Genomic DNA, 20,886 nt, shown 5'->3' on the forward strand with positions numbered 1-20,886 from the left:
CCGCTAGGGGGCAGCACTTGCCTGCGTTGAAGTGGCTCCTACTAGTAGGGGCGGGAGAAGGAGTAGATGTTTTTCTTTTTTGTTGGCAGTTTAACCTTTGTTTCATGGGGAATTACCACCATCTACTGACGGTTTGGCGAGAGATCAGACTACAGTAAGGAGTTCAATAAGGAGTTCTAAAAGACGTGGCTCTATATACCTTTCTGTAAGTTTATCTCCTGTTAATGTCGATCACATGTCTTCTGTTGTATATAGGGTTATATGTGTACACAGAGATGCAGTATATTGTATGAGTCTTGCAATTGTTCTCCATTAGTTCATTTGGTTGAATGCTAGTATTATATTCTAAAAAGCTGTCTTATCATTTTTTTTTAATATAACATGATAAATAATATAATATTAATAATAATAATAATATAATACAATAAATACGTATATAATGGCAACTGTTGACTTTTGTAGGAGATTTGTACTGGTGTAATCTGTAAAATCCCGTTTGGTCTCGCATCTTTCCACTGCCGATGATTGTAAACTTTTATAGCAAAGTCTGATTTTGCCACGGTTCCCATACTCGCTAACAGGGTAGCAATCAGTGAGCTCAGCTGCGCTAGGCATTATGGGCAATGTAGTTTTGAACTGCTGCATTTGGAAACAGGCTGGTTGAATAGCTTGTCAGTTTATTTCGGTTATTGTTTGCGTACAACAGGGGTGCCCAAGTCCGGTCCTCGAGAGCCCCTATCCAGCTTGTTTTCCATGTCTTCCTCCTCCAACACACCTGAATCAAATAATCAGGATCGTTATCATGCTCCTGCAGAGCTTTTTGATGAGCTGATCATCATCTGACCAAAAGCAACTGGGACCGTGTGTATTTCTGTGTGAGACCAAGATTGAGGTTTTTGGCAACAAACACTCTAAGTGGGTCTGGCGTGCCACGAAAGATGTGCATGCCGAAAAGCACCTCATACCCACTGTGAAGTATTGGGGTGGGTCAGTGATGGTGTGGGGCTGTTTCGCTTCCAAAGGCCCTGGGAACCTTGTTAGGGTGCATGGCATCATGAATGCTTTGAAATACCAGCACATTTCAAATCAAAATCTGTTGCCCTCTGCCCGAAAGCTGAAGATGGGTCGTCAATAGGTCTTTCAGCAAGACAATGACCCTAAACATATGGCCAAATCTACACCGAAATGGTTCACAAGACACAAAATCAAGCTCCTCCCATGGCCACCTGTTAGGTTTTGTGTTGGTTTTCTCCTAGTGTGACTTGTCCCTGTGATTGCCCATTGATTTCACCTGTTTTGCCTCCTAGTTTATCCTCCAATCTGAATCCTCCTGTGCTCACCGGTTCCTCGTTGTGTTGTTACCCCTCGTCTCTGTGTGTATAAAAGCTCCCAGTTTCTTTTCACTCCTTGTTGCGTCATTGTCTATGTATTTGTCAAAGCCCTCGTGTTCTAAACCCTCTGGTAAATTAAGTTTTGTTTGAACCTTGCCTTTTTGATCCCCAGCACTTTTGGTTGTACTTTGTGTTTTGTTAGTTATTATTAAAATGTTTTTTGAGATCACCACCACCTCCCTGGTTGCCTTTTGTTTCCCTGCATTTGGGTCCACACCACCTGCCCGCGTTTTCCCTGACACCATCTCAGTCCCCAGACCTTGTTTTGTTGGCAAAAGGGGGTTGTACAAAGTATTAACACCCGGGGTGCTAATAATTGTGACACACATTATTTGATGTCAAATATTTTTTTCTTCATGTGGGATTTTTTCCCCACTGAATGAATGCTCTTGTATTGAAGGTTGGATTTTTCTCTTTTTTTCCATTAAGGTCCCATATTATTTGAATAAAAAAAAATTATTAGAAGCTAAAAAACTTTTACAGGGGTGCCAATAATTATGGAGGGCACTGTAGTTGTGGATGAATCGATTAATTGTTGCACCTCTAGTTTTTTCCACTTGTTTCTTTGCTTTCTCTGGCTCAAGGCTGTTTTGAGTTTGGTTTCAGCTAGTTCAAAATAATGTACTGTAGAATATGCTTTCATCCTGTGACAGGGGAGGCCTAGCCATCCCTATCCAAGAATTCTACTTAAGTAAGAGTAGTGTTAATTTAGAATAATAATATTCAAGTAAAAGTAAAAGTAGTCATCCAAAAATGTATTTAAGTACAAGTAAAAAAGTATTCGGTCAAAGGAATACTCAAGTAATGAGTGCCTGCTTACGATGTCAGATTTTTTTTTTTTTAACAATAGTATATTTTTTGTCTCAGCATGTCATCAATATGAACTGCTATTATTGTACTGCAATATTTCATATTACATGAACATATTAGGACAATAAGACACTCAAAAATCATTCAATTGTGTCTAGAAAAATCTACAGAAATGATACATCATTCATCCAAAGAGTATAACTGCTCTCTAGTGGCGAAAACATATTCCCTACTATGAAACTGAAACAATCATACAGTGCTGACCAAAAGTATTGGCACCCCTGCAATTCTATCAGATAATGCTCAATTTCTCTCAGAAAATGATTGCAATTACAAATGCTTTGGTAGTAATATCTTCCTTATTTTGCTTGCAATGAAAACACACAAAAGAGAATGGAATTTTTTTCATGTGATCATGAATCATGTGATGCTTCTCTATTTCAGTGTTTTTCAACCTTGTCTGAATCGCAGCATGTTTTTACATTGGAAAAAATCTCGCGGCGCACCACAAACCAAAGATGTTCCAAAATTACTTTCTGTACAGCATATTTAATTATAAAATAATTTCACATTATTTAATTATAAAATAATTTCACATTATTTATACTTACTCAGTGTGAAGCTTAAGTCTGTTTAGATTAATACAAAAGCGATATGCTGGCAGGAATCTTCTTCAACATCTCAGTCCCTTTCTGTTTTTATTTTTTATATATATTTTTATTTTTTAAATATTTTTAATAGGGGTTAGGCTTGAAAAGCTCAGAATTATCAGACAGGGGACTTCAAACTATAGCCATGTCTTTAATCGCATTAGGGCCGAGCATCTCGCTGACAATGATTTTGCAGACAGGTAGTATTAATGTCCCTGCCACAGTGTGGGACTTCTTGGATTTAGCAAAAAGTTCTGCCTTTGAAGGGCTTTCTCATTTACCTTTGTAGTTTTTGTCAAAAAAAGTTGCTTGTTTCTCTGTTTTCACAAAGGCAAACAAAACAGTCCATAGTTTGAAGTGATGGGTGTTTCGGTTGGAGACTATGTTAAAGCTTGCTTGGCACCATGGAGCTGTTGGCTTGTGTCGCATTCAAGAACTGCCTGGATTTCTAGCCATCAGCCACCTTGCTGTCCTCGACAATGTGTTGGAAGAAAGCACAGGGGGAGGATTGACGGTTGTCACATATGGAGAAAATAGGACACTTTCGTGTATATCGTCACTTGACGAGTAATCAAATGATGTACAGTAGACGTACTGGGTTCCACATTGTCGCGGACAGCAAGGTGGCTGATGGCTAGAAATCTGAGCAGTTTTTGAACGCAACACGAGCAATACCTCGCTCATCTGCACACGGCCGAGAACGTTCTACCTACTCCTTCTTTTCTACTGCAACTCCGCCCGACGATGTAAAACAAAACAAAAAATGCGATAGTGGATAATTTCTTGCAGCACACCTGACTAGTGTGCCACGGCACATCGGCTGCAAAACACTGCGCTAATTTGTGTAATTAACAGCACCTGTTACTTACCTGTGGCACATAACAGGTGGTGGCAATAACTAAATCACACTTGCAGCCAGTTAAAATGGATTAAAGTTGACTCAACCTCTATCCTGTGTCCTTGTGTACCACATTGAGCATGGAGAAAAGAAAGAAGACCAAAAAATTGTCTGAGGACTTGAGAAGTGAAATCGTGAGGAAGCAATGCTACAAGTCCATTTCCAAAGACCTGAATGTTCCTGTGTCTACGGTGAGCAGTGTCATCAATAAGTGTAAAGCCCACGGGACTGTGGCTAACCTCCCTAGATGTGGACGGAAAAGAAACATTGACGAGAGATTTCAACGAAAGATTGTGCGGATGGTGGATAAAGAACCTCGATTAACATCCAAACAAGTTCAAGCTGTGATGAAGTCAGAGGGTACAACAGTGTCAACCCGTACTATCTGTCGGCATCTGAATGAAAAGGGACTCTGTGGTAGGGTACTCAGGAAGACCCCACTTATGACCCAGAGACATAAAAAGCTAGACTAGAGTTTGCCAAAACTTACCTGAGAAAGCCAAAAACGTTTTGGAAGAATGTTTTATGGGCAGATGAGAAAAGGCATCAACACAGAGTTTACAGGAGAAAAAAACAAGGCCTTCTAAGAAAAGAACATGGTCCCCACAATCAAACATGGCATAGGTTCACTGATGTTTTGGGGTTGCTTTGCTGCCTCTGGCAGTGGACTGCTTGACCGTGTGCATGTCATTATGAAGTCTGAAGACTACCAACAAATTTTGCAGCATAATGTAGGGCCCAGTGTGAGAAAGCTGGGTCTCCCTCAGAGGTCATCTGTCTTCCAGCAGGACAATGACCCAAAACATACCGTATTGGCCCGAATATAAGACGGCCCTGATTATAAGACGACCCCTCTTTTTCAAGTTTGAAAAAAGACTTTTTGAACACCAAATTAATTTTTTATAGAGATATTATTTACAGTACATCAGAAACAAATGATTATAACAATATATAATTCATTCAAATCTTAATATCTGAACATTTAAATATGTAAACTATAGTCAAATTCGTAAATGAATGGCTTCTGATTTTGGAAATGTAAATACACGAATCTATTGTGATAAAACAACAAAATTGCAATAACTGCATTAACCATCAAAGTGAAGTCTAACTGCAACTGTAGTCTTGAAACAAATCTGAATAAGGAAAAACATTGCAATAAAAAATTGCAAACTGGTTAAACTTGAGAGAAGCTGAGATCTTTCATGACAGAACATTGCTTCAATGATATCTGGCGCCATCTAGCGTCGTGAATGGGGAGAGTAGCTGAGATCCGTCATGACAGAACACCGCTTCAATGATATCTGGCGCCATCTAGCGTCGTGAATGGGTATAATGTCTAGACCGCGAATATATGATGACCCCCTCTTTTTCACTCTTATTTCAATGCAAAAAACACCGTCTTATTTACGGGCCAATACGGTACTTCAAAAAGCACTGGAAAATGGTTTGAGAGAAAGCACTGGTGACTTCTAAAGTGGGCAGTAATGAGTCCAGACCTGAATCCCATAGAACGCCCGTGGAGAGATCTGAAAATTGCAGTTTGGAGAAGGCACCCTTCAAATCTCAGAGACCTGGAGCAATTGGCCAAAGAAGAATGGTCTAAAATTCCAGCAGAGCATCGTAAGAATGTCATTGATGGATACCAGAAGCGGTTGTTCGCAGTTATTTTGTGTAAAAGTTGTGCGACCAAGTATTAGGCTGAGTGTGCCAATACTTTTGTCCGGCCCATTTTTGGAGTTTTGTGTAAAATTATATTTATTTTTTTTTCATTCTCTTTTGTGTTTTTCCTTTGAAAGCAAAATAAATGAAGATATTACTACCAAAGCACTTGTAATTGCAATCATTTTCTGGAAGAAATTGAGCATGATCTGACAGAATTGCAATGGTGCCAATACTTTTGGCCAGCACCGTATCTCTGGTTTTTGTAGTCTATCTGTGCAAGTGAAAACTGGTAGAGAGGCTGAAATTTGCGCTTTCGAATTATTTTGAGTGCAGCACGATATGAAATAGTTTATTTTTTATAGCGCTTTAAAGATGCCACGTGATTGAATAGGCCAGCGTGATCATAGGACGTTCGACTCCAAGTTTGCATGTGGTCGGGTGATTTAAGTTGTTATGTCTGATTGGTATAATGGAGCCAAGTGATTATTGTTGCGATGTCTCATTGTTGAAACAGGTAAAACCACTGTGGGCATCTCTGGCAAAAACAAAGTAAAATCTAATATGTCGAATAAAAAGTAAAAAAGTACAAATGTAACAACTCCAGTGTAGCCAAAATAGTGGAGATTGAGTTTCTTTTTCACAAATCTACTCAAGTAAAATCAAAAAGTAACGCTTAGTAAAACTACTCTTACTCTACTTCTTACTGAAGTAAATGTAATGGAGTAAAAGTAACGCATTCCAACCGACCCCTGGTTACCTCACACGCTTCCACAACACACCAGACAAGCAAACATTGAGGAATATCTAGCTTTCCAAACACAAAATCAAGAAACCTTCATTCGATCCACATACACATCCACTCAAAAAGGACATGTTGCACATTAACCTGCGGTTTATTTGATTGTTTCTTTAGGGATAAACAAACCCGGATCGCAGACCGACGTTGAAAAGATGTTGGATCAACATTCTGCTGTCGATCTTATATCGTTGAATCAACGTCACTTTTGTAACCTCAATGTTGTTTCAACGTTGAAATCCTTACAAAACCTAAACGTCATTTCGATTATTAATAATATTGGAACAACGCTGAATCAATGTTTTCGACCAAAACACCCGTTTATACATAATTCAATGACTTTTCAATCAAATTTCCCAGTCAATCATAAATCAACTATATGTCAACATTAATTCATCAACTATAAAACAATGTTAACCCAACCATCGCATGACATACCATAGAACAACGCTGTTTCAACGTCACTTGACGTCGAAAATTTCTATGTCAACCATACAGATGATTTTGATGGAAAATCACCGTTTATTCAATGTCAGTCTGCTATCTGGGAAGCCTGTACTGTATGTATAAACCAACCAACTAGCAGTAATAAAGGTACAACAAATATTTTACCTCATCGTCCTCAAGTAAATTAAAATTCCAGTTAACATTGTTATTTGAAATGTTAATGTTTGGTAAATGTGCCCATTTAAAAAAAAAAAAGTTTATGAAGTATTAAAACTAAAAAACCTTTGCCAGGATGGGTGACTGTACTTAAGCTCACCTTAATAGGCTTTCCATCAGGTGTGAGGACTTCTTCAGAAAGTTCCATCATCTTCAGAGCCATATGTGCGATGGGCTTTGCATGACTGTCGACTTTTTTGTGAAGACCTCCTGCCACGCAGTAGGCGTCACCTATGGTCTCTATCTATTGGGGAAAGAAAAAGTTTTTTTTTTAACTTGGAAAAATGACTTTAGATTGTAGTTTCAGCACAGCTCTCTCTGTTAATAGCATAACTGTAAAAGTAACGCTGTCCATGATGACAGGCAGGTATATTGAAAAAATTATTCATACAAGAATAGAGCTTTTGCAGCAACAAAACAAGAAACACACTGACACAGAAATGAAACTGCCATCACGCGTTTTTTTTCTTATTTCCATTCTGAAATGTGTTTTAAAGAAGTAAAGAGCTGGGGAGTTAAACGGGGTGAATAGAGGAAACAGACAAACAGCTCTCGTTTAAATGTTCCAGCTTGTAAGTCATTTGGACAGTAACCATGACAATGCCAATATACGGCTGTCCACCTGTGTTTGTGTTTTATTTTATGCACACACATTCTTCCTCCCTGTAACCATACATACAGCGTTGTACTAAAAAAACTGTTTTCCCCTCTTCATAAGTTTCTTTTTAGTTTTCATGTTTAAAATAGTCAAAGAAATGTAAATATAAGAAAAAGATAAACGAAATTCAATTTTTTTTAATTGACATTTTACTCATAAAGAGAAATAAAATATGGAAATTACCCTCCTTGTTAAATCATAAATTGTTATTCAGTTAGAAAAGTTGTTAGAAAGCTGAGTGCATATTCACTGGCCGCACCCAAGCAGGATTCAAGCTTGTTCAATTAAGAAATAATTTACATAAACCGTGTCCGACAGATCAAATTGGTTTCAGAAAAGAACACCATACCACAGACAAATATAGTGTTGGTGGTTGTGAATACAATTAAAATGCTTGTGGCATGACCTTAAAAGGATGGTTAATGCTTTCTCAACTGAAAAAGAAAAAAATACTTTATCTCCACTGATATTTGAAATATGATCGTTACTACTTATAGAAAAAAAATGGTTTAACCAGTTATTAGGTATAAGAAGCAATTACTTTTTCACAAAGGACCAAATAGCTTTGAATACCGTATTTTTCGAACTATAAGTCGCACCTGAGTATAAGTCGCACCAGCCAAAAAATGCGCAATGAAAAGGAAAAAAACATATATAAGTTGCACCGGAGTATAAATCGCATTTTTGGGGGGAAATTTATTTGATATAATCCAGCACCAAGAATATACATGTCATCTTGAAAGGCAATTTAAAATACAATAGAGAACAGCAAGCTGAATAGGTGTATTTGGTATGCTAACATTACATGACGCTAGAAGTTAGATTGGGCCTGAAAAATCCAGCCCGAACCGACCGGCCTGCGGGTATTAAAGCCCGATGCGGCCCGAGCCCGATCAATGAACTCGATTTGCTTGCCCGAGCCCGAAAAAACCCTAAATTTTATGTTTAATTCGTAGGCACGAGCCCCCCCCCCCCCAAAAAAAAGAAATTTTATGTTTTATATGTGAAGACTCAGGAGAAGGAGGAAATGCAGGGACGTGATGCGTGGTGGCATTTTGTGTGATCACGTTTGTGACGATGCCGTTAAATGAATAATGATAACAAATTAAAGCCTGTCTTTTGTAACGAACTCTTCCAGTTAAACAAGACTGTAAGATGGATATTCAATAAACATTTATATCTTTTATATTTGCGTGTCTGTTCTAACAGGTGGATAGTGGATCTGACATTAATTTTAATATCCTCGAGTTGGCAGAAAAAAAAGTTTTCTCAATGTTTAAATAGTCTACATATTTTCATGATCATTATAAATGCATTTACACAATGAAATAACGCTGGAAAAGTTTGTTAAATATATTTCTCGTATGAGACCAAAGCGCCACATTAGTTTACATTCAGCGAAGCCGACACAGGTTTCCGTATAGCAATTTGAATCCTTTCCATGTTCCACTCCTTCCGCAGTTGTTTGCTTTTCAATTCCCCTGTCTTGAGTTTGTTTTTCACTCCAGTGCTGCTCCATATCGAAAAGGAAATACCATGATGCTCGTGGAGGGCACCAGGGTGGTAGGGGAAGATTGAAAAGAGAGCGGGGCCACTGTGTTCAAGTGCGCAGGCATACGCATCGCCTTCTCCGTTTTATCCAAATTATTTTATCTTATTTAACATCCATACATTGTTTTAGTATAAATATATGAATATATATTTCTTTTTTAAAAAGTTAGCAAGGCGAAGTCGGGCCGACCCGACCGTAAATACACACATAAGTCGCTCCAGAATATAAGACGCACTGTTTGCCAAACTATGACAAAAACTGTGACTTATAGTCCGAAAAGTATGGCAATAATAATAATTTCTTTCATGATCGCAAACATTAAAGTTGGGAAATTACACACAAAAAAAACAATTTCAGGACAAACAAATACAAATTTATGCCACTTTTAGCTTTTCTACAATAAGGAATGATTGAAATAAAAAGCGATATCATATGAAGGGCTGTGACTACAAAGTAGGGTATTTTAACTTTTTCATCAATCTCTGATTTTGTCAAACAATTATCCTCAGAGTTTCAAAAGCACAAGTAGCTTCTTACACAATCCCAGTAAAAGTAGGCAGTTTTCCAACATTTTCTGTGTCACTGTTTTGTATAAACAACACCAATGCAGGATGGGGGAATTCATTCTCCCACTTCAACTATTCCACAATGCCAGTAAAATGCCAGCATAAGGATGTGGAGTTTATTCTCTGACAATCTCTACTCTTGCTCTGTTGTGGAGTTTATTCTCTGACAATCTCTTCTCTTGCTCTGTTGTGTTTAAGTAGCAATCATATGTACTAAACACCGGTGCTGAAGCTGCTACAGATACTTATTCATTTATGGGTTGTCATGTCAATCGCATGCTCATTTGTTTGTATGTAATGCACAAATGGACCTTTTGCAAACTCCGCCCCCAAAATAGCCATTGACCAATCATACGTCCTCGCAACCCTTGTTAAGTGAGCATGATCCGACGAACTCAGCATTCCCCCTTTATCTCCCATTTATTATTTTGGCGGTTACTGCAAGCCTTACCTGACTGCCAATTGCAATCTAACTTTACGGAAGCCCTGGAAAGGATCAGCAAGCTGCGGTCATCCAAAATGATGTCCTATGGCGCATGTAAATCAGGCAGGAGATACCGAAACAGTATCTGGGGGGGTACGGTTCTTTCCCTTCTCTAAGCCAAAAAAAAATACAACTGGACTGGTGCCTTCAACGGATAAAACAGTGTAGACGGCCTCACTCCCAGGTAAATGTCTCACAAATAAACAAACATACTGTACATGTGCTCTAAGGTAACATAAAGCTAATACAAGAGGCTAACTAGCTAGCCTGCTCGCTTTAGCAGAGGTAAGAACGTTCATAAAACTGGCTATAAAAGTTAATTGAGAACAGTAACTACAAGTTAGTTTATCCTTCTAGGATGTCAATGTTACATCGTCTAAGTATAGGTGTTTCATTAGCTCTATGGCCACGCTAGCATTATTGCGATACTTCCTCTTTTTAAGTAAAAATAGTGTCCTAATAAGCGCCTTGAATTTTTATTTTTTTATTTTTTTAAAACATGTAACATTTTGTGAATGGACACCTTAGTATCCCAACCCTTTGCTTGTTGTAAGTGTTGAACCTGTATGCTTTGCCTCTATAGCTTGCGGAGTTTGACTTTTGGGGCAGGGTGGGCTCAACATGTTGATGATCCCGAAACGCAGTGTCAGCAATAAAATTAACTTACAATAATATATATAATAATAATAATAATTTGAAAATCTGCGTTTTTTTCCCCCATCATTTTTGATCAGGCTGCTTAGGACAGCTATACTTTTTGCCAATATCGTCATCCATTGAATATGGTACTCCCGCTGGTGTTGTGCCAGTGTAGTTACCACTGTCAAAAATTGTATCCCCTGTGCGGAGCCACTGCGCTGCAATGATTTGCTTGATTTCCATGTTTTGGTGATATAGTTATCTACTAGGTTTTAAAACATGGCCCATCCATAAAAAGAAACAACATTTTTTGTCGTATAATGTATCATACGTACTGAACCTAAAAAAAGGCTAAACTAATGTGTTTGTGTGTGCGTGTGTGTGTGCGCTCCCATGGCCAGGGGATACAATTTTTGACGGGGGTAACTACGTACATTGGCAAGACACTGGTGGTAGCGATGTTGTACAATTAGCGTCTTTAGTGGGGCAAATTTAAACTGCGCTCACCATTTTGGCAGTGCTCTCTGGCGTTTCATGGTCCACATTTTCAATCCATGGTTCTTTCTCGGTAGTTGTTGTCGCTTTTGAAAGCTTAGGTTTGAAAAAATTCAGTATATCCATCTTGCCTCTTCGGTCCTCGGGTGGTTTTGGCTAAGCAAAGCAATGACAATTTGACCGTCTAAGGTGCTAGTCACATGATCTGTTCGAAAAATAATTTTGACCCATTATAAATAAAAATTGTTGTTGTTCATTTCATTCATTTTTGTTGTTTTATTGCTTTACAACTTTTATAGACAATATATTACCGGAAAACTATCAATTTTAAATTCATATATATAGGAAAGTCAGTTACTTGCAATGACACTTTTCTGCCACCACGGGGGACCTGCCCCCACCCAGCCCCTCCATAAACTCTATTTTCTTATATTTTCAATCAAAACTTTTGCCTCAATCTGGAGCATCGTGCACTGGTACTGCTACAAAGTAAAAACACTCTGCAGGTAAGCCAAAAGGCAAAGCTCACAAATTACATGACGATCTACGTTCTACCCTCACCTATGGTCACGAGCTATGGGTCGTGACTAGGGTGACAACCTGTCCAGTTTTAGGACGGCACTCGGCCTTTTCAGTGATGTGTCTGGCATCCGGCACAACCCATTAACCGGATGCTATTTGTAACCTGTTGCAACCGTAACTAAGGGGGAGGGGGCGCTTTTGCGAAAGGTAAATTATTTGAGAACTGTGTGACAGAGACTCGTGTTATATGGCTCCACACGAACAAACAATGCTTACTTCATATGCATGCATTCTTTTTGGTCGACTAACCTTATAAACATCTAGAATGCCACACTGGTAGTCAAAGCGAGTGTACAGCTCATTCAGCATGGAGATGACCTGCATAGGCGTGCACTGTGCACACACAGCGGTGAAGCCCACAATGTCAGAGAACAGCATGGTGACGTCATCGAACTTGCGAGCAGGCACTGGTTGACCCTGCCAAAGTTTTTGAGCCACGTCGCCTGGAAATATGGAATACAGCAGGTCCACAGTTCTTCTCTTTTCCTCTTCCAATGCCTGGTGCGTACGCTCTAATGTCGCCTATAAGAGGAGAATGAGCAGGAAAGCGATGAAGAGGTTTTGTTTGCGGTGTTTTGCTCCGATGACGACGCCGATGACAGTGATTACAGGATGTGGGAGTACTGCGCTGGATTAAAACAAAAAAAAAAAGTGAATGTATCTACGTGTTGATTTTGTGTGTGTGTGTCTGGGTGCTATTATTTGTGTCTGTGGGCGAGCTCTGCATCTGTCTGATGTAGTGTGCTACCACTGTTCATCCAGGCAACTTGAGTGAAATACAGCTATTTATGAGCGTGGCCTGGGGGAGTAGTAGCAGCGAGAGATGATGCACAGAGCAGATACGTGGATTGGGTCAGGACCCAGTGACTTGCTCATGAAGGCTTTGAAAGCAAATTATAGGAGCAAGTCCCAGGAGCTCTGCATCCAGCATGTCTGGCAGTGTTGAGATTTGACTCATGAGGAAAAATAAAACCAGGCATGTGCGTAGAGCCAACAGTGAGTATTCTACCTTGAGCTTGTCCATCCTCTTTTTGAGGCCATCCTGAGCTTTGGCCTGCTCCCCCACCAGTATGACATCCCGTGTGGCGTCGTGGATTGGGATGTCTGACAAGTGGAGGCCCCGGCCCATCAGTTCCTCCAATTTGTCAACACGGGGTGAGCCCAAAAACATCAGCGAACAGGATTCTGGTACATGGATCATTTGACCCTTCAACTCCATGACCTGGCCATTAAATGACAAAGCAGACATACAGTACATCAACTAAAATCTATGTAAACACTTAGAATTATTCCACAAAACTTGTATCTACTGTTTAGCCAAATTGGAGATCCTGTATTATGCAAATTGCAGGGGGGAAAACACTTTTGCACACACCGAAATTCAACAAAGATAATTATAGCAACATCGGGTCTCTATGGTTTAGACATGACGAAAGCCTTTAAGTAAGGCTTAATGTATAATGCATGTTGGCTTGTGTAGGGTGGAAAAAGCTTTTAAAAAGCGAGTGAACTATTGCCCTACTTATAAAGACCATGTCCATCTTAAATGTCCTCAAACCACAAATATATGCTGAGTACTTGTTAACACATTAACATAAATATAAAACAAATGTCTCACTTGGTTACATATACTGTAGGTCTCTAGTACTGTATATTGTAATGAGTTAGGTCAGCAAATGGTTCTTTACAAAACAAAATGTTCATGACGGAAGATCACGTTAGGGCAGGGTTCACCAAATCCGGACCTTGATGCCACCTATGTCTGTACGCTAAGCTTTTTCATCAGGAGCACAGGTGCTCACCGATTAAAAAATTTAACAGCGCAGAAAAAAAATTAGGAGTACTTTTTTTTTTTACTGCCTTTTATTATAAACACCAAATAATGTATACATTAACGTACTATATTGTTATCTAAAGACAAAAACGTTGTACAATTTTTCTTGACATAGTCAAGTCGCCCGGCACGCTTGGTTGTATTCATCCAGCGATCTACGACTTGGCCCCCTTCAGAGTGATTCTCATTAGGTCCTCTGTCGTAGATACTGCAAGGCTGCTTCTTTTGGAGCTCTTTATCCCAGCTGATATAGGCAGGACCATCAGGTCTACTACTAATATTCACCAATCTTGGCCACAATTTGTTCAAAATTGTGGATTTACAGAACCACAAAAACGAGAACTGCAACCTGATTAAAGTTCACATGCAGGACTTATAACGCATTTTTCCAAATATTGGTACAGTAAAAATGTATAGTTTTGAGTATGGCAGTAGTCGGAGAGGTCCACTACTAAGATTCACCAACCTAGGCCAGTATTTATTCAGATTTGTGGATTTTCAGTGGCACGAAAATGAGAATTGTAATCTACCATCCAGTGCTTAATTTGTAAATCACAAGGTGCCGGAAAGCAAAGTAAATATGACAGCGCAGGGATGACGACACGGGCACAGGTCCCGGAACATACGCAGAAAATGGTGTTTAAACAACACGCAAATGCCCACTTACCATGCTGTGGGACTTATAAGCCTCAATTTCAGATAATATATGTTGTATAAATGTTATGACAACAATTTACAATTATTTAGGCTATACTCTGCACAGCACAGGCAATTACCCACATAACCACAGGTGGGACAGTACACAGTCAGCAATTAGTTTCTCAACAGGTCTAACTTGTAAAACAAAACAAAAAAAACTGAATTCAATTGCCGTGTATTAATCACAATATAACATGGCTAGATGATTAATACATGGCTAGGGCCTCATCGCCAAATGTATCACTGCACTGTTATATTCGTGCTTGAGTCTGTGGTTCACAAATATATTTATCCTATCATATGTATGAACACATTTTATGCTGATTTAAATGTGGTGGTTCGTTATATAATCGCAATAGTACACTTGAAGCTGTTGTTAAACGTCATTGGTGGTACTCAAGTACACTAATGACTGACGTTAAACAACAGCATCTCGTGTACTATTGCTTAAAAGATTGGCATGGTGGCCTATTAAGTATGCTTTAGTGACGAGATTTGTCGTTCACTTGAGCAAACGAATCCATTCCGGTTCGTTCAGTAAAAAGATTCGTTCAAACAAATCGTTCAACGAATCGTTCGCCCCCCTCATCTCCCTCCCCGCCCAAACGAATCGTTCGGTTACTGAACGGGAAGTGACGTTGCCGAACGAATCACCAAAGACCGCTTCGCAGTATAACTGAACGGGAAGTGACATTGCTTGGTCCCTCCCTCTCTTCCACATTGACCACTCGTCGTAGTTTCAGAAATGAGTGACAGGCGGTATCATTCTGCTTTCACAGACAGCCTCGTCTCCCTCCTGCTGCTGCAAAAGCGAGGGAGAACTTCCGCGTCGTCTGTCCTAGTTCTATGGGCTCAAAGTCCTGGCTCGTGCTTGCATTTCGATTTAGGACACGGTTAAACATTTTCCTTTTGTGAGGGGAGTAGGGGGCGGGGGCGCACGGACTTTCTTTAGCAGGTTCTTGATCACACATACATATACAGCATGTTTGCTGTCACGAAAATAAAAATACATCGAAAGTTTAATTTCTGAATATGGAACGACCAACACATCATATTTACATCTCGCTCTGTTGTATTTTTGTTTTTTAGTATTAAGATGATCGTGTTGAATTTTTGCACTGGTATTAATAAATAAAATAATCCGGTCAGCTCCCCTGTCGTCCCCGCATCTCAGATCGTCAAATGCTGACGAGAAATAATTGTTTGCTCTTTACGATGTCGCCTTTCTACTCTCATTAGTCTGTTAAGAAAAATGTAGACATATTGCGACATCTCCCGTGTCCGCGTGCTTTGTTTTTGGGCGCTTGAGTAGCACATGATGGACGGATTGACATAATTTGTCAAACCAACCAACACCTGACACGAAGAAAAAAAAAAAAAAACACTCGGAAAAAAATTACATGTATATACAGTTTCATTGCAAATCAGTATTATGGTGATCATATTGTTTTTTTGCACTGGTATTAATAAATAAAATAATCCGGTCAGCTCCCCTGTCGTCCCCGCATCTCAGATCGTCAAATGCTGACGAGAAATAATTGTTAGCTCTTTACGATGTCGCCTTTCTACTCTCATTAGTCTGTTAAGAAAAATGTAGACATATTGCGACATCTCCCGTGTCTGCGTGCGTTGTTTTGGGCGCTTGAGTAGCACATGATGGACGGATTGACATAATTTGTCAAACCAACCAACACCCGATACGCTGACACGAAAAAAAAAAATAAAACACTCGGGGAAAAATTGACATGTATATACAGTTTCATTGCAAATCAGTATTATGGTGATCATACTAAATATTTTTTTCTGTGCACATATGAGGTAAATATCGCTGCCATGAAGCCTCCATATAGTGACAGTTCTCTGCCCGCTTCACTGCCGTCACGCGACCGCAGCTCAGCTTTTGCTTGCCTCGTAGCTACCCGTGTTTTAAATTACTGTAAATTTGATAGTATGTCGTCATAGGCAGTCACGAGTTTGTTGAGAAAAGTACTACTCTAAACAATGCTCGCTAGATTTGTGTGGTGTTTTTGTCTGTTTGAGCAGCATTTGATAGGCTCCACGTTAACAAATATGTGACAAAGTCATTTCCTTTCATTTTCTGATTCATTCACCGCATAGTCATTACTGGAAAATCAAGTTAGCAGCAAGCTAGGTCAGGAACCGGAGGACCGAGTCACTGAACGGGAAGTGACAAAACTCAGTCTTGCCCCCCTGCCTGCACGCTGGCTGCTTATTGGCCACACGTGGACGTGAGTGACAAACGCCCTGATTCTGTTTCCGGTCCCTCCCCTGCCCGCGATGAGGCTGGCGTCTGATTGGTCGTGTGCGATGTCAGAAGACGCTGCCGCTTGCTCAACGCCCTCCCACGCAGCGAACAAGCACCACCTTCATAGAACGAATCAGTGCAGATGATGATTAGTTCGGTCTCGTTCACCAAAACAATTCGTTCAAAAAGAACGAATCGTTCGCGACCGATACAACACTAGTATGCTTACCATATTCCAAAACATTCCACACCGCGAGCGTGTCCGGATTCTCTTCCCTCTCTGTTTCGGGTTTTACTGCGTGTGTCAGTGGCAGTTCTGTGTCCTTTGGCCACCCACGACCCCACATACAGAACTGGATTGAATTTAACCACTGGAGGTCCAACACGTGAGCAGAGACGCACGGTTGTGCAAATCAAGTTCATTTGACAAAATCCTCGCTCACATTCAGCACTTGCAATGGGAATACTGTTGAAAGCCACATGTAACCCCATTAGTTCATCAGGCGTGTTGTTTTCATCTGAATTTCTGTACTTTCTGTAGGCCGCAGCGAATCAAACTCCGTCTCTCCATACAGTGCATCTGCATCCTCGGGCCAATACTGTGCGTAAAACACCTTCAACTCCTCAATAAAATTGTTACATCCAGTTTTATCTGGCAACCGACCTGCTTCGGATAACGTGATTGGCTCGTCCAGCTTTTCAGTGCATCAACAAATCTCCGACTCTTTCAAATGACGTTAAATTTTTATATACAACATGCAATTCTTGGGATTTGTTCTGTAAATGAATTACCGTATTTTTCGGACTATAAGTCGCAGTTTTTTTCATAGTTTGGCTGGGGGTGCGACTTATACTCAGGAGCGACTTATGTGTGAAATTATTAACACATTATAATATCATTTCACATGTGATTTTGGTGTTTTGGAGTGACACTGATGGTTTGGTAAGCTTGTTAGTATGTTCTTTATGCTATTGTTATTTGAATAACTTAATAACTATGCCCACGTTCGCATTCTGCCTTTGGCAATGTGTGTTCAATTGTATTATTGACTTTTTTATATTGAAATGCATGCTTTTAATTTGTGGCGCTTTCACGCCCATGTTGGGGCGCACTTGCACTTGTTTACGTGAAGAAGAGCGCTCACACGCCAGAAGAAGACCAACAGCTACGTAGCTGAGTGAGTGGGCGAGTTAGTGAGAGAGAAACAAGGCTGCGAACCTACGTTCATTGTTTATGCTTGTAAAATATCTCTACAGAGGCAATGCCTGTGTGTATCTTATCTTTTCTGTTGTTGTTGTTGTGTGTTTTCCACCTGCAATCGGACACTTAGAGCCAGTTGTGTGATTGTTTGAACGATGCGCTAATGCTAGCGAACGCATGCTAACCGTTTGTGTCATGTCCTTGCTGTAAAAGCCCCTAATTATCATTTATATACGTCGATGCGAACCTGTTTGGTATCGAGGACGAAATTGATTCAGCAAATTATACGGACGTCCAGCATCGTCATTTGGGAGTTTAGCCCGCTGAATAGCCAGGACCGAGCCGTAGCGTCCTGGTGAGGACAGTATATTTACATTTCGTTGTTCATGCACTGTACACTGTACACTTATTCAGCATGTTGTTCTCTATTGTATTTTTATATTAAATTGCCTTTCAAGATGACATGTCTGTTCTATGTGTTGGATTTTATCAAGTAAATTTCCCCCAAAAATGCAACTTATACCCCAGTGCGACTTGTATATGTTTTTTTCTCTTCGTTGGGCATTTTATGGCTGGTGCGACTTATACTCAGGTGTGACTTGTAGTCCGAAAAATACGGTAATGCATATTATTATTTTATTTTATACTGTAATGTCCATAATTATGCACTGTAGAGTTGTGAGGTAGTAGGAAGTGAGGGGGAGACGGGGGAGAACTTCCCGAGAAGCAAAAGTTAGCGGCCGAATATGGCGGCAGTCCGCTGTTATTTGGTTAATTGTTTTCTTATTGTTCCCACAATAAAGTGGAGATAGCCATCAACGACTCCTCTCCTTCTTTCCACCACATTTAGGGCTATTACAATACATTTTTTAAAACCGTTTTTATATTATTACTACTTTGTGCCGGAACTTGTTCCGGCTCAAATTAACCCCTGGTTGATCGTAATAAAAGCCTTAACAACTGGGCAGGCTCTCTGGCAGGCAGCAAAGTACCGTAGTATTCTGTGCAAAGCGTCAGTCAATTTCAACACACGGCAATTGGTCCTGTGAAAAATAATTAAAACCTGACATTTTAATGAATTCATAAAACCCCACCGGACGCCCTGGACAGGAGGTGAAAAGTGGGCATGTCCGGGTCAAAGAGGACATTTGGTCACACTATCGTATGCAGTGCGCATTGGGCATCGCAGGCTGTCTACATCGGAGCTGAGCGCAGTGCATACGGACCCAGTGTGATTCCGGGGTTCCATACTAACACACCTGAATCAAATGATCATGTCATCAGCAAGCTCTTCAGAGGCCTGATAATAATCCTGATTATTTGATTCGGGTATGTTGGAGGAGGGAGACATGGAAAACACGACAGGAAAAGTGACTCTGCGGTCCGGATTTGGTGAACCCTGCCTTAGGGAATAAAGACAAACATAGTACCTCTTTTAAATACAGTATAAGTACGCATAAAGGCAAGGTGTAAACTACATTGGAGACACACCACGACTTCTTTTGACTAGCCGCTGCCTCATTTAATTCCTTGTTTACTTTATCTTTTTCTATCTTCACCTGCCTGTCACACACACTGCCTCGGTAAGCACTTCTTCCATCCCCTCGCCCTCTGTCTCCATAGTGTCAGATAGATTATTCCGCCGGTGAGCACGCTGCAGCCCTATTTTATTTATAGCACAAGGCTCTCCTCTCTTTGCATAATACATATAGTCTGCATTACACTCAGAACCATATTTTGCTACACACAAACACACAATCACCAGGGAAACATTGCTTTTCCAAGAAACGCCAACATAAAAAACATATGCAATCATGGAACCTTGACTCCACGGGGTTGAAGCACTAAATGTATACCCTGAAAGACACTGAATGGTTATTTTGAATTACTTGTTTGACAGACTCAGCATATTCATCAATGCTAACGCACAATTTGGCTTGCTCTATAAAGAATACATGTTAGCTAACGTTTACATATGCTTCCTCACAAATGCTAGCAGAAATGACTTGATCCTTATGAGCCAAGTAAAATAATGATCCAAATGTACAAATGATTCTCTGTCAAAAATACATCAATCAGGTAAGATGGGAGGGCCAACCACCCTGGCAACCATCTCCATAGTGATTGTAAAATCAAGAAAGAGTGTGACTACATGAAATGTGTCATAAAAACTCCAAAAGTGGCGTCACAAAAGATGTATTTCAAATTACAAACTACAAATAACCCCCCCCCCACCCACCCACCCATATATTATGTGGCATTTATCTTATTTTTTTGTGGCACGAAAATGTGTGATTGTTGCAATATGACAAAACAACAAAAAAAGCCCTGAGCATATGACAGTTCCTGGCCAAGAAGTGATGAGCAACTTCACTATTAAGTTTCACTAGTGATATTGGTGTGCCATATTTTCCAAATTCAATTGGATTATGAAGATCTTCCCACAGGTATCTATGGGATTCAGGTCTGGACTCATTGCTGGCCACTTTAGAAGTCTCCAGTGCTGTCTCTCAAACCATTTTCTAGTGCTTTTTGAAGTGTTTGTTGGGTCCTGCTGGAAGACCCATGACCTCTGAGGGAGACCCAGCTTTCTCACACTGGGCCCTACATTATGCAACAAAATTTGTTGGTAGTCTTCAGACTTCATAATGCCATGCACACAGTCAAGCAGTCCAGTGCCAGAGTAGCAAAGCAACCCCGAAACCATGTTTGACTGTAAACTCTATGTTGATGCCTTTTCCCAAAACAGCTCTACTTTTCTGTCATCTGACCAGAGAACATTCTTCCAAAACGTTTTAGGCTTTCTCAGGTAGGTTTTGGCAAACTCCAGCCTGGCTTTTTTACATCTCTGGGTCAGAAGTGTGGTCTTACTGTGTATCATACCATAGAGTCCCTTTTCATTCAGACGCCGACGGATAGTACGGGTTGACACGGTTGTACCCTCGGACAGCAGGACAGCTTGAACTTGTTTGGATGTTAGCCAAGGTTCTTTATCCATCTTTCGTTGAAATCTCTCGTCAATTGTTCTTTTCCGTCC

At 40.2% G+C, this 20,886-nt stretch overlaps 1 protein-coding gene across 1 annotated transcript in view; it reads right to left on the reverse strand.

Moving 5' to 3' along the window:
* The window catches only part of gucy1a2 (guanylate cyclase 1, soluble, alpha 2), a 101,716-nt gene that overhangs the window by 16,536 nt on the left and 64,294 nt on the right, over positions 1-20,886 (reverse strand). Inside the window, exons 5-7 of the mRNA XM_057839729.1 lie at positions 12,859-13,071; positions 12,099-12,371; positions 6,974-7,117 (exon numbers count right to left, since the gene is read on the reverse strand). Of these exons, the coding sequence (XP_057695712.1) occupies positions 6,974-7,117; positions 12,099-12,371; positions 12,859-13,071 (630 nt within the window). The remainder of the gene's footprint in view (positions 1-6,973; positions 7,118-12,098; positions 12,372-12,858; positions 13,072-20,886) is intronic.

This window comes from Corythoichthys intestinalis, chromosome 6 (assembly GCF_030265065.1).
Source record: "Corythoichthys intestinalis isolate RoL2023-P3 chromosome 6, ASM3026506v1, whole genome shotgun sequence".
NCBI lineage: Eukaryota > Metazoa > Chordata > Actinopteri > Syngnathiformes > Syngnathidae > Corythoichthys > Corythoichthys intestinalis.